This window comes from Paralichthys olivaceus, chromosome 1 (assembly GCF_024713975.1).
Source record: "Paralichthys olivaceus isolate ysfri-2021 chromosome 1, ASM2471397v2, whole genome shotgun sequence".
In the NCBI taxonomy this organism is placed as follows: Eukaryota; Metazoa; Chordata; class Actinopteri; order Pleuronectiformes; family Paralichthyidae; genus Paralichthys; species Paralichthys olivaceus.
The window spans coordinates 4,379,377-4,396,915 of NC_091093.1; the positions used below are offsets into that span (position 1 = coordinate 4,379,377).

At 40.2% G+C, this 17,539-nt stretch overlaps 1 protein-coding gene across 5 annotated transcripts in view; it reads left to right on the top strand.

Annotated features, from left to right (window-relative positions):
• The window catches only part of znf536 (zinc finger protein 536), a 214,707-nt gene extending 200,096 nt beyond the window's left edge, over positions 1–14,611 (top strand). For 4 of the 5 annotated variants that reach the window (XM_069530698.1, XM_069530742.1, XM_069530660.1 and 1 more), the window contains one exon: positions 11,128–14,610. In XM_069530698.1, the coding sequence (XP_069386799.1) occupies positions 11,128–11,408 (281 nt within the window). In that variant the 3' untranslated portion in view covers positions 11,409–14,610. Of the gene's footprint in view, positions 1–11,127 lie in introns of all 5 variants that reach the window. The other variant, XM_069530822.1, reaches the window with a different exon arrangement.
• The last annotated feature ends 2,928 nt before the right edge of the window (positions 14,612–17,539 follow it).

The window sequence follows — 17,539 nt, forward strand, 5'->3', positions numbered from 1 at the left end:
GAGTCCTCGAGCAGCACCTGGCCAAAACAGTGTGACACACACACACACACAGCACTTTAGTCTGTGTGTTGATAAGACTTGCTGCTCTTCAGCTGCAGCTCGTCTCATTACAACTGCTACCAGCACAACACAACAGATCCACGATCAGCATGAACCTGCTTCCTGCCCATCTGTGTGTCCGTGCACAGAATCCCCCTCTAACTCTAACTCAGTGGTTTCGCACTAGCTTACAATGTCATCAGTGTGTTTGACTTCATACAAAAAAATACAAAAAACAATTACAAAACTGCAGTTTGTCAATTTTATCAATAAAGTTTTCCATCTGTAACAAAAGGGGGAAATGGACAAGGGGTCGGATATTTGTATTTGTCAGACACACCTCTATTTATTTACTTTTTTTGAATGACCTAATTTTCTGTAGGCCCCTGTCAACAGAGTAAACTAAATCACATTGAAATGAGAATATTTTACTTCTTCATATTCAGAAAGATCTGTCTTCCAGTAGGACACGAGTATAAAACCAGCTAATAGATAAATAGAGTAGCTACAGTGTCAGTCCTGGTTGGACCTGCTTTGGTTGGATGTTTGCTTTATTCAAGACATTGTATCTGTTTGTCCTTTATCTTCCTGCTCCTTAAAACTAAACCATCAACAAAGAAATGTAACATGTGCGACACATTCAGCAGCGTTCATCTAATTCCTTAAGCAGTTCATTATTTTACCTGCTACCATGTTACAGATGTACGTCAACATATTTACATGTGGCAGCTGCACTCTCTGCAGGCAGGGCCGCACTGCGCGCAGGTTCCTGACCTTTCACAAATCTTAAATAACTTTTACACTCAACCACAGGGACGTCTGTGAGGTCAATAGGTTACAGATGCTCCTTTGTCTTTCTAAACGGCATCAAATGATTATCATGTGAGCACTGAGCACGGCTCCTGTGTCTACTTCACTATCTGATCCTCCATCCACATGTGCTTTGCAGAGATTAGATGCAGACAGACCACATGTGTAGACAGGCACCAACAGTGGTGGAATTCAGAACTTATGCTGATAGAAAACCAGAAAAAGCACTATGAAGAACTTCTCAATGACAAGTAAAATACATTAGTAGAATAGAATAAAGAATAAAATAATAGCAACACGATTAAAACTACTGAGTTTTAAAAGCAGAGATATTTATTTTGGACAGTAGAATGGCCTCTGTCAGAGTTTTAGTGCTACATTATTAGATTATGTTGAGCAGCATTTTAATGTCACCAACACACATTCAAAGTGAAGCTAACAAACTGTTTTATATGTTGGCTAGTTTAATCTTCAAAATGTTTTCATAATGTTCAAAATGATATGTTTTGTGATGCAATCTGAAAATAAGCCAGTTGTCAGATAAACCAAAAAAACACACTGACTTTTTAAAAGATTCTGTTTCTTCACACGCACATCACTGCAACTGCTGTTCACACAAAATATGATTCGGGCAAGTGACTCCTACAGGTCTACTACTCAAATGTAAATTAATTAATTAATATGTATATATTTGGACCATGTTTATGTTCCTGTCACTATGGTGTTTACTCATTCTGACTTTTTGGGTGTGCAATATCAGGAGTTATCTTTAGAAATGTAGTATGTCTGTAGTGAAACTGTATTTTATTTTATTTATTTATTTTATTTTATTGATCTTGTGCAGAATGATAAGAGGTTAAGCTGAAGATCTCCCAGTCACAATGATGCTCTGGGGCCCCTGAGGCCTCAGCTTTGGTTCACTATACTATATATATACTGTATATATACTGTATATATATATATATATGCATATAGTCAATTCTGGATTAGCTGTGCCCCCCCTCTCTGTTGGGTTTCCTATGGCAAAGTGCTGAGCTGCCGGTGTTTTGCTCCGCACTTTCTAACTGTTTCTCAAAGTTTTGGCTGTTATCGCTGTGTTCCGAGGTCAGAGGAAGTTCATGATGATTAATGCAGCAGAGCAGCCGATGCTCTTTGTGTCAGAATGTGAGTGAGAGGCAGGTGGCCGGCATATCTATCAACCCCCCTTTTTCTTTTTTCTTTCTTGTTATTGCTGAGAAACACTGATGACAGCCTTTGCACACACACACACACACACACACACACACACACACACACACACACACGGTTGCATCCATTATCTGTGTACAGTGACAGGTCAGTAGCAGATTGTGCGTCCCTCAGTTCAGGAGGGACTCTGAGGAAACATAAGGCAAAGTTAGGGATCTAGTCTGTACACACATGCATGCAGGCGTGTGCACACACACACACAAACAAACACACACTGAAAACACTGAACATGATGGCTGACTGAGTGAGGGAGTGAGCGCACATGGATCAGTGAGCAGACGATTGAAGGAAAACATGGCTAAGCAAGCAAATAAGTAAATGGATGAAAATGTGAGTGAGTGAGGGAGTGAGAATAGGCAAAATATGTAAGTGATAGAATGTTGTTGCCTTCAACAGGGGTCTTGTTTACCTTGTGTCTCTTGTGTATCCTCGACCTTGGAATTTACTGAAAGCTTCCTGTGCACAACACATGTAATTTAAAAAAATGGATATGGACATTTTAGGATATGTTTGAGGATTGTTGATATTCTTCAGAGCGAATTAAACGATTGATTGTGTCTCCACAGGACTGTAAAAGACACAGACATCTTTGGGACAGGAAGAGTTTTTGAAAGAACTGACCAACCCTTTATTTTACCACAGCTTAAAAGCCAAACACACGAGCTAACCAGTGTGAGTGAGTGAATGGATGAAACATATCGTGAGGAATTGATTGAGAAAGTTAAAGCGAGAAGCAGTGAGTGAGTGAGTGAGGAGAAACAGGTGAGCAATAAGAGAGTGTGAGTGACAAAGTCAAAGAGTCAGTAACTAAAAAAGAAAACCGATGAGTGAGGGAATAAAAAGCATAAAAAGAAAGAACAAACGGACGACTCCAGAAAAGTGAAAATAGAACAAGAGATGAAGACAGAAAGGAAGGAGCAGCTATTTTGGGTTCTTATTAACAGGTCCTACTGGTACAGCAATTAATAATCTAGTTCAGTATTTAACATGGGACCTGGTCCCTGGTGGGGACGTTTTAGCGAGCTTTGATGCTGAAAGAGTTCCTTCCCCCCCTCCACCCCTCTCCCCCCACAGTTCCTCTCCTCTCCTTAAGTGCCTCCCCTGGTGTTATTTGTGTGTTGGTTTTCTTTAGTTAAGCTTAGAAACAGACCAAATTGTTATTCCCCAAACTTCAGGCCAATTTTCTATCAACACGCCAGCTCGTTGAGGGAAATGCTCTTAATTCATCAGAGGAAGTCGAGAGAGGGATAAATTCCCTTCAGGCTGTTTGAAGTAATGTAAATGTATTTATTTTTGGGGCTGGTAAAAAAAAAAAAAAATCTCCCCTCTATGTGTGCAGTGTTTCCTGTGTCAGTTGGTGCCACACAACCCCAAGCACAATTCCCGTCCCAATACGTGACGGAAGACACGATGTTCTTTCAATCACTTGTGGCCAGAAAGCTCAATTTGAACTTCATGTGTCCACGGCAGAGACTCAGGCTTATCCACAAGTTATGTTCCATAATCCAATTGCTGACTTTTGAGATGAGAGCACAGGTGAGGTTTCCATCAAATCTTCCATGCAGACACTGATGCATCAAAGCTGCACAGTGAAAATGAAAAGTGTAAATGAACTTTATCCACTGGAAGCATTTTACTGTACAAGTCAGATTCACGCAGCAGCACTATATGCGGCACTTTCTCCATCACACACCACTCACGGCAATAAGGTGCAGTATCTTGCCCAAGGACACTTAGAGGTCATCCACTACCTTCTGTTTAATGGACAACCCACTCTACCTCATGAGCCTCAGCTGACCCAGTGTCCCCCGCTTCTGTCTGCTTCAGCTCCCGTCAGCTCCTCTGCAGTCACATGGTTTTGCGTTACCATTCTGTCCAGCAGATAATGCAGCAGGGAAATGTTGTCTTGACTTCAATAGTTCAGTCTCTCGTTGACATTCCTTCCAGTGACATTTTCAAACTAAAAGTGCTGTAATGTATTTTCATTTCCTCTGCTTTGTAGGCATCAATTAGCTTCATTTTTTAGATTCTCAGTCAGTTGCTAGGAGAAGGCCACAGTTGTTAAGTGTTACAGCAAAGGTTTGAAGAGTCAGAGAATTTATTTATCATCTGTGTAACTGTCATAAGCTGATAATTCCTAATGACGATTCTCCCCCATGTCTTATGAGTCCTAATGAGTCTATTAAGGCTTCACAAGTAAATGAAGTGTTTTACAAGTAGAAGGTTGCATGTGCCTTTCCACGTTTTAGGTTGAAAAAAGCCTTAACATTTGAAGAGAGGCTCATTTTTAAAGTCTGTAGGGTCTGCAGTTACTTTGTTTAACTTCCAAATGAAACTAAAATGATAAAATAAATATAACTAAAATGTAATTTATAAACATGTAACTCACCCCAGGATGCCCCCAGACATATGAATACAGTTTTTCAAATTTTCAGTGCAGAGTTTGGAGAAAAACAGAACCTGAAATGTGATAATTATGAATATTGTTGACACTGACCAGCGGCCTCATTTATAAAACAGTGTGTAGGATTCATACAAAAGTTTAGGTGGGCACAAAAGCCTAAAATGGCGTACACAAAACTGACTGTAACTCTAACGTGTAACTCTGAATGTATTTTGATGTAAGTTATTTTATATCTTTTTCATTTGAACAGTTTTGTCGTGCGAGCACAAATAAAGTTGTTGGTTTAAATGTAAATGATGAAGTAGATCAATAATCTGCTTCAGTTCACTGCCTCAAGTCTGCATCGTTACTTTCCTGTCTGCAAAATGTTCGTACACATGGGTCAGAGTGACGGTGGAAGTGCACACATTCTCCCGTCAAGTTTGTTTTTATAAATCCCAACGTTTGCGTGAGAAGTGGCGTACGTATGTTTCATGACCCCTGGTCACCTGATACCACTTCTCCTTATTCGGATCAAAACCCTCTGCTGCAGAACCACTGCTCACAACGTGTGGCAGACTCAAATCTCTTATCCAATGAGAAATCACTCACAACTCCAGATTTGATTCAAACTTTTTTTCATCATAGAAATAATTTTGAACGGTCCAATAAAATCTCTCATTATATTTCCACTATACCCTTTTTCCTGGACCAGTAACAATTACAAACCATTTAAACAGAGGCCGTTTCATGCTTCATTATTAAATGAATCTAGGTACACTGGTGAAATAAGTTCATTTTACAATTAAACTTAGGAATGAGAAATAAACAGTCAAAGATTAAAGAGTATAAGATATCACTTGTTTGAAATATATTTTAATTTAGCACCACCTCCCAGTTTTAAATTTAAGTTCAGCTATTTCTGTGAAACATAAGCACATAAAACACGTTTAACCACATACATGCATTCAGCCTATTGGACAGATGGTTTAGCACATTTAATTACTCACACCTTCTGTGAATCTCTGCCTTCAACCTCTATATTACACTGACAGAGCTCTACTTTACCTGATCTCCTCTCACTTTGTCTCCCTGAACAGATTTAGTTCTTAGTGTTTACCTCAAGGTCTTACTGAAGCTTGTGTGTTGTTCCTCATCCGTGAGTCACTTTGAATAAACAGTGCATAAATGTCCATAAATAGTACAGAACTTTCGTTTTGTTCAAAAGTTTGTGCTTTACTAATGCTTCCATTGTATTTCAATTTGGATCCTCTTGTCTTCTATACAGAATGTGTACATGAATGTATTTGTGTGCACAGAACCTGTTGGTGTGTGTGATGAATTCAAAACACAAAGAAGTCGTGCTCCTGCACTAACACACACACACATCAAACCATCTGCCCAAGCTGATGGACTGATCACGCTTCAGACCCACAAACACACACATTTACCACACACTGGAGAAGCAACAATACACAAAGTAAAACACAAGAAATACCGTTTTAAGGTGCACATGTGCAAACCCCATGCACACACACACACACACACACACACACACACATACAGTGAGGGACATAAAGACAAGGAACAGCGTGTTGGCATCCAACCAGAAGCAGCCGTCCTTAAATGCCATTTGATGCCAGCACTGCCATCTGTTGCAGTCCTAAGATAGCTCTTCTCACAAGACGCGGGCGAGACCACACTTTCCTGAGATTCATGGTGTGTTTTTCACATATGGCCACAAACCATTCAATGTAAGAGCAGTTTGGGTAAGTTACAACTTCGACTCAATAACCTCAGCCCTGCCTCATGTCCTTCCCGACACTGCTCACTGTCACTTCACATCAAACACAAAGAGAAAGAGAAAAACTGTGTGAGTCAAGCTGGAAAAATAAATGTTCTCAGATGAAACTGCAAATAATTAACTTGAACTGTGAGCTAATAATACCAAGGAATTATTTTAGTTTGAAACCTACATGTTTCTGAAATAATGTCTTGACTTTTGATGTAGAAATCCCTCTTCCTTAGATGAATATATTAGTAAATAACTGAAATATAAAAGAACTGGACAGCACAAGAGGAAGAGAAGGATTTCAGAGGATTAGAGTGTGTGTGTGTGTGTGTGTGTGTGTGTACAGTGAGTTAGGGGTGAAGAGTGTGGTGTGTGACAGGTGAAACATGGGCAAGGCTTTGGCACTAGTTTGATACACACACACACACACACAAACACACACACACACCCCTCAGGACACACACACACACACACACACACACACCCACTGAATCCTTTCCTCTCGCCCTCCTCCCCACTTCCTCAGCCCCTTTCCCTCTGATCTCCCCGCAGAGGACCTGAGGGGGTTAATTAACAGGCTTAGATAATACCACACTAATGAAAACAAGACCACTGTTTCTCCCCTCTCTTCCTGTTTGTCTCGTTCTTTTTTTCTCCCTGCATTCATTCCTCTATCTATGTACTGTATCTCTTTCCCTCCCTTCTTTCACTCTTTAAGGCTTTTAAACATGGCAACCCACCCAGTGTCTGGAAACTTAATAAAGACAAAAAGGACAAACGACTTTAATAAAGCAAAGTAGAAATGCAAAACACAGATTGTACCATGTGTAGCACGAGTACGCGGGGAAAAATAATCCGAAATGAGAGGAAATGAGGTTATTAGTTGATAAAACATCAGTATTGGATTATTCTGTGTTGTTGCCAGCTGTGGTTGGAGTTATATCGTGGTTATGACACATAAATGATGGTTACGGTATTTTTGGGTTATAAGCAACCAAAACTATTAATATTAGGGAAGGATCATGGGTAATATAAAGACAAGCTTTCATTTGCAGGTTTGTGATGGGGTGCAAACTCTGGTCTCCAGTATCAGGGTCAAAACTGCTTCTTGGGCGTCCAGCACCATTATTTTCCACATGAATACTTATAGGGGACTAGCTCCTGCATATAGGCACTGGCAAGAAACTGTCATCCAATCAGTATAATTTAGGGATAGTAAGTGTTAGCAGGTCAGGTTTCAAGCTGGCAAAATCAACATAGTGAAGCGGTTCATTCACTTTCTCCATTCAAACAGAAAGACAACCTACGTCTGTCTACAAACCAATCCATGTCAAGTATAGGTAGACATACGTGTGTCGTAAAAAAATCTGATCAAATTTATCAGGTAGATGAAACAAGAAAGAACAAACTTCATTTGACAGAATGGTGGTGAACGTGGTGCTGCGTGTAAGCTGCTTTGGTTACTGCCACAGACCAGAGGACATGGATTAATGAAGGCCCTTCACGGTGGCTGGACATGTGGATCGTTAAATGCCTCTGTGTGTGTGTGTGTGTGTGTGTGTTTTAAAAAAAAAAAAAACTGAAAGAAAGAGAGACAAAGAGTCTCTTTAATTTTTAATCCATAACAAAGTATTGCCTGTGTGTTTCTAAATTGCTCTGCAGAAGTCAAATTCAATCTCAACACTCAAGTTTATACATCCCATCCAAACTTCTTTCAAACCGCTGAATGCAAATCACAGCCTTTCTCTCTCTTCTTTATCAGAACATCTCCCCAGAGATAAAACTGAGCTTGATTTGTATTTATTTAGCCCATGGAGACAAACAGCATGGAGACCAAACAAACAAACAAACAAAAATTGTTTGGGGGCATAACTCACTCTCCCTAAGTGTAAAATGGGATGAGATATTCTGCCTCTCGGACTTAACGTAATGTAAGAGAGTGTGAAATTAAACTGCACACAAATAAAAGGAGCCCTTCATTGTGTGCCGCCGACTAGCTTATCTGGAAATTCAGACAACTGGAACATCCAAAGCCTCCAAACTTGTAGCAATCTCCTTTGTCTGGCTCCGAAGCAAACAATGTAATATCAGAAAGCCGGAGAGGCTCCAAAGCCTGTGTCAGATTGCCAAACACAAAGTAGCTGCTTCCATGCATCCTGCGTTGCCTCGCTGCATCCTCGCGGCACACCTCTGGTGTGTGTGTGTGTGTTTGTGTGTCTGTCTTTATACAGCATTAGTAGCCTGTGTACTCTCTCCTGCTAACCCTGTGTGGATGCCAGTGAGTGCTTCAAATGGAATGTTTCCTCTTTAATTCCTGGCCTCTTACCTATTTATATTCCCTGCACCTACCCCTGTGCCTCTTTTAAACCCCCCATGTTAATTTGATTTAGAGCATCTCAAATTGAATAAAAGATAAAGAAAAGAAAAAAAGACGGGACCTGCAAATGTACTGTTATTAATAACCTTAAGTACTAGATGGGGCTCACACACTCCCTTCATTCTGCCGTCCCACTTCCTCCCTCCCTCTCTCCCTCCCTCTCCATTTTGCCCTCTCCGCCTGTCTGTGAGTGAGTGAACTAAGTGAAGTGGGTTATGATGGCGGTGTAATCGGCATCCCTCAAACAAACGGCTGGTGCTATTAAGGGCCATTGTGTTTGCTGCGGTGATGATCAGATTCAATCTAGGGAGAACATTTTGTGCTGGAGCTGTGGCAAGGTGGGGAGATAGAGAAAAATACTGCGGCTCCTTCTGCACTGCTATTGTGTTCAGGGGACTAGATGTATGCACGCTCTTTATAAGATGCATATCGACTCAGGGAGCTGCAAAAGTTTAGTGCAGATGAATTTGCGAGAGCTGACTGGCTGCACAAAGTGAGGCCAGTTATTAAGTGTTGGGTAATGTTTTCCGGATGTGTTTGTATCAATAAGGAGCTGGAGCAGTGCTGCTGGCCTGGTGCAGATGAGAGAATCGCTCTTCCTCTTCTCTGTGTCCTTAGATTTACCCTCTTCCCCCAGTCTCTGTCTCTCAGTCAAGTTGTTGACACACAAGAAGGCCTGAGGTGTTGGAGGTTCAAGTCAGGGTTAGAAGGGTTAGAGGGTTGAATACATCAGCCAATGGCTTTTAATAGGCAATTTGCCTTAAGTGTAAGTGTGAATGGATAGTGTACTCCAGTCAGCTGACTATTATGATAGTGTAGAATTACTACATTTGATACATGACCTTAATTTATGGGCTCTGACCTTGTCACTGCCCACAAGGAAACGTGGCGCTCACCACAGCAGAGATTTGGTACCTCCCCCCCGATGGCAACACAGACTCAGAGCCTACAGCTGGAAGATGTGGAGTTTTTGAAAATGCTTTATTAACAGCAGCAGCACAGACAGCAGTGGTGGCCTGTGACAGCGGAGCTTTCAGGTGAGCAGGGTGCCAGCAGGCGGTGGGCACACCTAAACACAACAAGTGACTTACAGAACTAGAGGCAAGCATTTTCATCGGTCTGTGAAGTCATCATGGCAGAAAACATAATTTCATCCTTTAAAAGAATCATTTCCAAAGACTGTGTGTGATTCACTAAAGAGAGCGTCAGTTTTGGATGGATGCAGTTGCTCTTTTTTTTTTTTTTTACATTGAAATCTCTTGAGGTCCTAAAATGAATTGTCATCATTTACTGAATAAAAAAAAAAATCTATCACATCCTTTGTATTTCATTGTTTCCTTTAAAATAAAACTGGGTGGATTTCCATGTCAGTTAGGGTCATAAAGAGTTTTACACATGGTTTTGCTCCATAAACTCTGCTCTCCGCCCTTTAGAAAACAAAAGGTCCTGTGTGAAGTTTGGCTGCTCTTATGGAGCAACGCTCCAGTGAGTGAGTCCTGCTGTGTCTTCAACTTGTGGACAACACCACTGATTAAAAAATGGTGGCAAAGCAAAACAAGCAATAACGTGCCAACAAAATACACAGAGCGAGTTAACGATGGATGTAAATTACCTGTGTTTCAAGCTTTTAAAATTTTCAAGTCTTGTTAAATGCATTCAACACATTTTTTAGGCCTCAAGGATACACAACAGGTGCCAAACACTAATGTCTGTATTTTTAACACTGGAGAATGCAGATGTTCTTCTCTGTAGCGTAAAATTTCTCTTTTACAAGTGATGCAACATCTGGGTGTTGACCCGAACTCATCTGTACTGTAAGATACATTGTTGGTATTGGTTAGATTCCAGTGCTGGTAACTCCAAGCAGCTCTCAATCCTGGCAGCTGCTATCGTGCGAAGTTGTGTCTTTGAATCATTGCTTCTTAAAGGTCCAGTGTGTAAGATTAAGGTGAAAGGGATCTCTTGGCAGAAATTTAATGTAGAATAATCCTCATGATGTTTTCACTAGTTCGTTTCATCTAAATTGTACAAATTGTAGTTTTCTTTACCCCAGAAAAGGTCCTTTATATTTAAATACTTTATATTTACATGGAGGGGACCCTCTCTACGGAGGCCGCCATGTTTTTTACATTAGTCCAGACTGGACAAACTAAACACCTTTTGAATTTTTATGACAACTGAAGCTACCACAGGTTCTTTTTCATGTTTGGAAGAAGAGAGTGAGAAGAGGGGTGTTCAGCTGCAACATGCAACTTCAACACTCAATATCACTAAATTCTACACACTGTACCTTTAATTGTTACGCCCTCTCAATTGTTTGTTCATCTGCTTACACAGTACACAGAGAGACACCATCTGAGTGAAAAATCATTTTAATCCTGTGGGGTAAAACTCAAGCAAATTATGCCATAGTGACAGAGACCATGAGATTTAACACTTTGGATTGAAATGGTTAAAATTTTCTGTTTCTGTCTCCAGGTCAGAGACCATTCAAGTGCAGTTACTGCCCCTACAGCGCCTCCCAGAAGGGCAACCTGAAGACCCACGTGCTGTGTGTGCACCGCATGCCATTCGACAACACCCAGTACCCTGACCGACGCTTCAAACGCTCCCACACAGAGTCGGACATCCCAGATAAGAGCCCTGATCATGTCGTTGGAGCTGTTACATCTAATCAGCCAATGACAGAGGCAGACGGAAGACACGGGAGTGACTTTGGGCCATTTGCCGGAGAGGCCTCCTCTTTTCACCAAGAGTGAAACCACCAGGGGCTGAGTTGGGTGATGACATCGAGGAGGGAGGTTTGAGTCTGTGTTGGACTATGCATTTATCTCAAAGGACGTGTAAGCATCATAGCCACACAGTCCCCAATGCACATGAGTGTTGGTCACTATAAAACTAATCACCAATTGTGAGTAAAACCTTGAGCATGACAATACAAAGAGATGAATGTCTGGTGGACAGCAGTGAGTTACACTTTCTACATTGTAAACACATACATACTCTAAATCGGTTATTAGATTTAAATGGTCTGTAAATAAAGAGCACTTTTCTAGTCTTGATGACCACTCAAAGCTCTTTACAGTACATATTTACCCTCACCCATCCACACACACATTCATACAGTCCAACTATGTGCAGCACTTTTCACCATGACACCGGGCAATTTGGGGTTCAGTATCTTCCCCAAGGACACTTTGGACTGGGATCAAACCGCCGACCTGCTGGTTAGAGGACGACCGCTCTAGCCCCTTAAGCCACAGCCACCCCAAAAGATGTCTGTGAAGATTTACCAAGAAATCATTATAATCTATGTATTTGTGATTAGGTGATTCAGCATTTTTGAAAGTCGAACACAGTGCACTATGAGCAGTAGTAGAAAGCAAAGACACTTAATGAAATCAGACAAATCGTGGAGGAAGGATGCCATGAAGCGAGAGCGAATCCAGATGAGGTGACCTAGAATCATTGGAGACTTTTCTCTGAAAATAATGTTAGTATCAGAAAAATGATGAACGATTTAGCAGAACAGTGACAGTACGGACGATGGCCAGTCTAGAACATAACACCAGTGGCTGCCATTTCCCCAGTGCGAGTGATGAGCACTTTATGAGTGTTTGTGTTGCAGGGTCAGTGGCAGCGATTGTGTGTGTTTGTGTGTGTGTGTCTATGTGTGTGTGTAGAGGGGGGAGGCCATGGTGCCAGCCTGACTGGGGCTGCCATCGCAGAGGAAATCAATTCAACAACACACACAAACACACACACACACAGTGGTAACCCAACACTGGACGGTACGCCAGGAGGTCAAGTTGAGTCCCACCAGCTGGTCGGAGCCCCTTTGAGTCACTTCCCTCCTCTTCTCCATCCTTCCTTTCACTCTCACTCTTTCTAATACGAGCCTCCAGTAGAACGGCCTGGGAAATACAACACAAATCAATCAGCGGCATATTTCAAGCGTCCATTAGCTAACGTTAAGTCTCGTTCTGCTCTGGTTTTGGCAATGTCAACGTCTGGACGTCACCTTATAGGCTCCACACGAGAGAAGGACGGGGGGTTTGAGCTGATTGTGCTTTAGCTTGAGCCGCTTCACGATGACAGATGAGCGTTTTGCACATCAAAGGACCTGGACTGTGCTGCGGGGGATTTTTCTACATGTGCTTTAGAAGGAAAGATCGGAGATAAGCAGCTGCATCTGAACATGTACAGTAGATAGGTGTGTGGCGTCGTAACTAAAAGATCTCACATGAAGAGTTTGAAAAAGACATTGTGGCGTCAAGGCAGAAAAAAAACAGGATTCACCTCCGGCTCTTGAAAAGTTGCAACACATGATGAAAAATTGATAATCATAACTTTACCCTGCTTTATGTCTTTCTTATACTATCTATCTATATTACAAACGCTGTGTGTTTATTTTTTAAAGGAAGCTGTCTTTTTTCTTTGTTTAGAAGTGTTTTATTTTTAATCATATGGGTTTTCTTCCTGAGGGCAGAAAAGTAACATAAAAAAGAATGTTGGATCTCGTAAAATCCTGCTCGACTGTTTTAAGGTCAGAAAAGTATCAATGTTGATTGTACTTTGTTGTGCCGGCAACTGTTGGTTACTACTGGGTGAGGAGAATGAGAAAGTATAGGGCTCTGTGTTGTGTGGGTCGGGGGGGCTGGGTGTTGTTAATGTTTTTCTGATAAAGAGAAATGATCCGTACTTTAGGAAAGTCAATATCTTCCCACACAAACACACACATGCAGCAGAGGGGAGGGCTAAACGCTTAAAGCCCATTGGGGCCTTAGTGGCACAGCTCTGCCAGAGGGAGTGCAACACAATGTACACTCACACACAAACACACACATCAACAACAACAGGGTCAGAAATACAATCCTCCTACATTCAAGGAGGGGAAGAAGAGGGGAAGAAGAGGGGAAGAAGGTGAGCAGAAGTGTAGGTTGGAAAAAGGAGAGAGAAGAGGAAAAAGAGAAAAGTACGTGCACAAGGTTGATAGAGTGTGTTCAGTATTTTGTTGGACTGCTGTAATTGTGGTTTTAATTGTGTCACAACAACTTAAACAGTTTTGACCTGACAGAAAACAACAGTATTTGCAATCTGTGATTTTTTGTTTTTTTTTAGTATGTAACAGGACAATAGTTCTCACTGCCTTAACTGAGTGTGTAGGGTCTTTTCCCAAATCACCCCGAGAAATCCAGATAACCTAATGTAGTATAAGCTATTCCTGGTGGCTGTATCTAGCTTTTTCTGAACATGTGTACACGTGTGTGCGTGTGTAGTGAACATTTACCTATATATTAGCGAAAAACTAAATCTGGGGATGAAAAGTTTTTAGAAAAAATACACATTCCATTTTGTTTGGCACCAGTACGCTGGCTTTTCCAGCTTAGTAGAACATGTGAATCTGTATGTTTTCATCATCTTCTTCAGATGAGGCAATACATATTTTTATTTCAACACTGGAGAATGCCATTTGTTGTCTTTCCTCTGCGACTTGTACTCTTTGTCCATCCCTCAGAACGTATTGCCATTTCCCCCCTGCTGTAATCCCAAAATAATCCATTCCATTGTCCCCATTCTGTTTGATCCCCGTCAAGCTTCCTATTGAAGTGGCACATTCAGTTTTCTCAATTATAATCACTGGTGCTAAAAAAAAAAAAGGGAAAAAAGTAACCATGCCCATTGATTTCAGCATCCAATGGATTCTGTAGTTAGCGATTTGTGTCCAAACATTGTCCACATTCCTAAATGGGGAAGATGTCTATAGCCTATGGAAGGAAAAGTGAGGAGGGGGATTTGTTGCAAACTACGAGCTCATTTTAACAGTATATAGCTTTGTATTTATAAGAATAATATCCTTGGTGATTATTTATTACTGCATATCTGTTTAAAAAATCTTTCATTAAAGAGGTGTGTCAAACATTTGACTGTTTACTCTTTTTGCATTCTACACGTTCTGATGTACTTCGAGGCCATTTTGAAGATTTATCCAGTCTTTTGTTTATTTCCTGCAATAAAACCTCTACCTCTGGGAAACACTGTCTAAATGTCTGGATCCCTTCACAGCATCCAGCTCAACTACTCAACTGAAGAAGAGGAGCCATTATGGCTGTGAGGTGACTGCTGTGACTAATTGTGTCTTAATATATAACTAGGATATTTTCCATGATAAAGTTCAAAATAAGTATTCAGAATGATGTTTGCTTTTAAATACTTGGTCTTATACTGCGTCCACACCATAAGTGAGTTATTAGTGCAATTCTTGCTGCAGGATAATTTGTTTTTATTCCTGTTACTCTTGATTTGCGTGAGTAGCAGGAATAAACAGAATTGCCTGTTTTCCTCTGGACAAGAGGAGAGCAGGACAACTGGCTAAAGTAACTACACCTGACGCATTGTAAAGAAGCTAGCATGTGTCATTCCACAAGACCACCCGAGAGGGTACACAGCTTTGGGAATTTCAACAGCTCTTCAAGGAGCTGTCCTGGGTTGCTTCCAGGAACCGATTTCAGTCCAGTGAGTTTCCTTACAAACGTTGATGGGCTTTCACGACATCACGTCATGCAAATATTTTAACTCCAGTGTGAAAACCTTTATCCTGTAGTAATAGAGATATCATTAGTTTTTCATGTGCCTTTTCAACCAGTGAAAGATCACCAAAGTTATTGTAACCTCAAACAAAGGAAAACCATGAGTTTAATAGGTTTGTTGTCTCCTCATGTTTTTGGTGATGTTTTGTGTCTCTTCTGCAAGCTTGAGTCATCTATTTCTGTATGTCAGCATTTATTAGCTTCCACTGGCCATAGTCAGGTTTGTCTTTTATCAGTGCACCAACTTTTCCTCCTTTCCCATGTTAAAGTTTTTTTTTTCTTCTAGACTTACAGCATTTGTATTAATTTACAATTATTAATCATGATGCAAATAAGTGAAAATGCAGAAAACAAAACATCTGACTGGAAACTAATACGCTGCGGTCATATGTTCTGATATCAAATGAAGAACTGACTCTTTTAAACTGACATTGAAAAAACTAAAAGCTCAGTTAACTCACATTTAAGACAGCAGGTGAAGTTGTGTCTTTAAGTTGAACAAACTTAAAATGATTTCCAGAATATTCTGTAACTGTTGCAATATATTTAACAAAATGCATGAAATCAATCCACAGCCACCATGAAATCCATGTGGCACATTGTGCATTTGTCAAACACTTAAAATTATGTTTTCTTTTTCCCATCAGTTTGGTCATCTTTTCAAGTGTCACTGCATCTATGTTTGCTTTACCAGAACCAATTCAGACACACACAGGAGTGTTGAAAGTGTAACCAAGATTTAAAATTTAACAATTAAATTCTGTTGTGTATTTCTGCTGTATAAAGATTTCAATTGGAAATGGATATGCATGCATTTCAAAAGGGGTGAATAGTCGTATGAAATGCCTCGCAAGTGTAAAAGGAGCAATGTAAATGCAAAGCGAGATAAACTGTGGAAAAAAAAACTATGAAAGTACAAAAACAGGGAAAAAGCAGCAGCTGGATTTGAAATGTTGTCCCCAGGATGAGCACTTTTTACTGTTAATAGAGAAATAGAGTGTGTGGCATATTTAATGGGTATTGTTTTTATTGTACAGCACTGAATAATTAACTGGGAAGCTGCATGTCACATAGATTTATCTTTTAATTAAAATATTGTGGCTCACACATATTTGAGTGGTAGTCCAAATAAATGCAATATCCAAATTTATGTTTTGTTTATCTTCCTGTTAATTATCCGGAGATTGTTCACTGACCAGCTCTACATATTCCCTCTCTCTGCATCTCTCTCTCCCCCTCTCTCTCCCTCTTTCTCCTCGTAATAACCAGTCAGCTTTTATTAATTTATGGATAATCGTGGCTACACAAATAAGGTAAATGGCATGAAACCGGCTCATTCTTATAAAGTGAGATGAATGCGCTGGGCTGGCTGATGCCTCCACCTGACAGCAATAAAGAGAGGAACATTTTTTTTATCTTTGTCTCTAGAATCATACTAATTTCCAATATCTGTTTTCCCATTAAGAGCTGAGATAAACAGAAACAACAGTGACTCCTTAAATGCATGCTACATGCAGTGGGAACAACCTCAAAGAACAATGACAACAGGGTTTAACATTTCTTCATATGCTTCAGTTTATTTCCACAATCAGAATGGCAGACTCAATGTGTTATTAAACATTTAAAGCACGACTATTTCTACATCTTATATATATATATAGAAATGGAAATAATTTCATCCTTCATTATTCCATTCATTACTCAATTCAACATTTATCAATCATAATTTATTTGTACAACCCATAATCACAAATCCCATTTTGCCTCTTAAGGCTAAACGTTGACTTCCTCTGCTGGTAAAAACCACAGAAACCCGAGAGAGTCACATGTGAGGGATCCCTCTCCCTGGACGGACAGATGCTGTTTGTAACTGAACACATCAACAAAATAATAGAAGACAATCCAACAATTAAAACTTAAAACTTACCAACAGAAAAAAACTCTGTTGGGAAGTTTTAAGTTTTAATTGTCGGATTGTCTGTTATTTCCGAATGTTTAAATAAAATAAAAGCGTTTATACTTTTATTTTTATTTGACCAGATGTGGATTTTGTATTTTTATATCAATTTTATCCAATTTGTTTTAAAATGAACTTCTAGCGCAAACACACATAACACACATATAACAGGACCTAACAGGAGGAGCTGTCAAGTTTTCAAAGTTTTAATGTTTCCATCTTTTGATTCTGATGTTCACCATCCAGCCATGCTTCTGAAACTTTGCCCACAAATCTTTGTGATCTTATATTTTTTTCAGTATTGCTTGAGTGTGTATTCATTTGAGTTTTCGGGTACAGACTT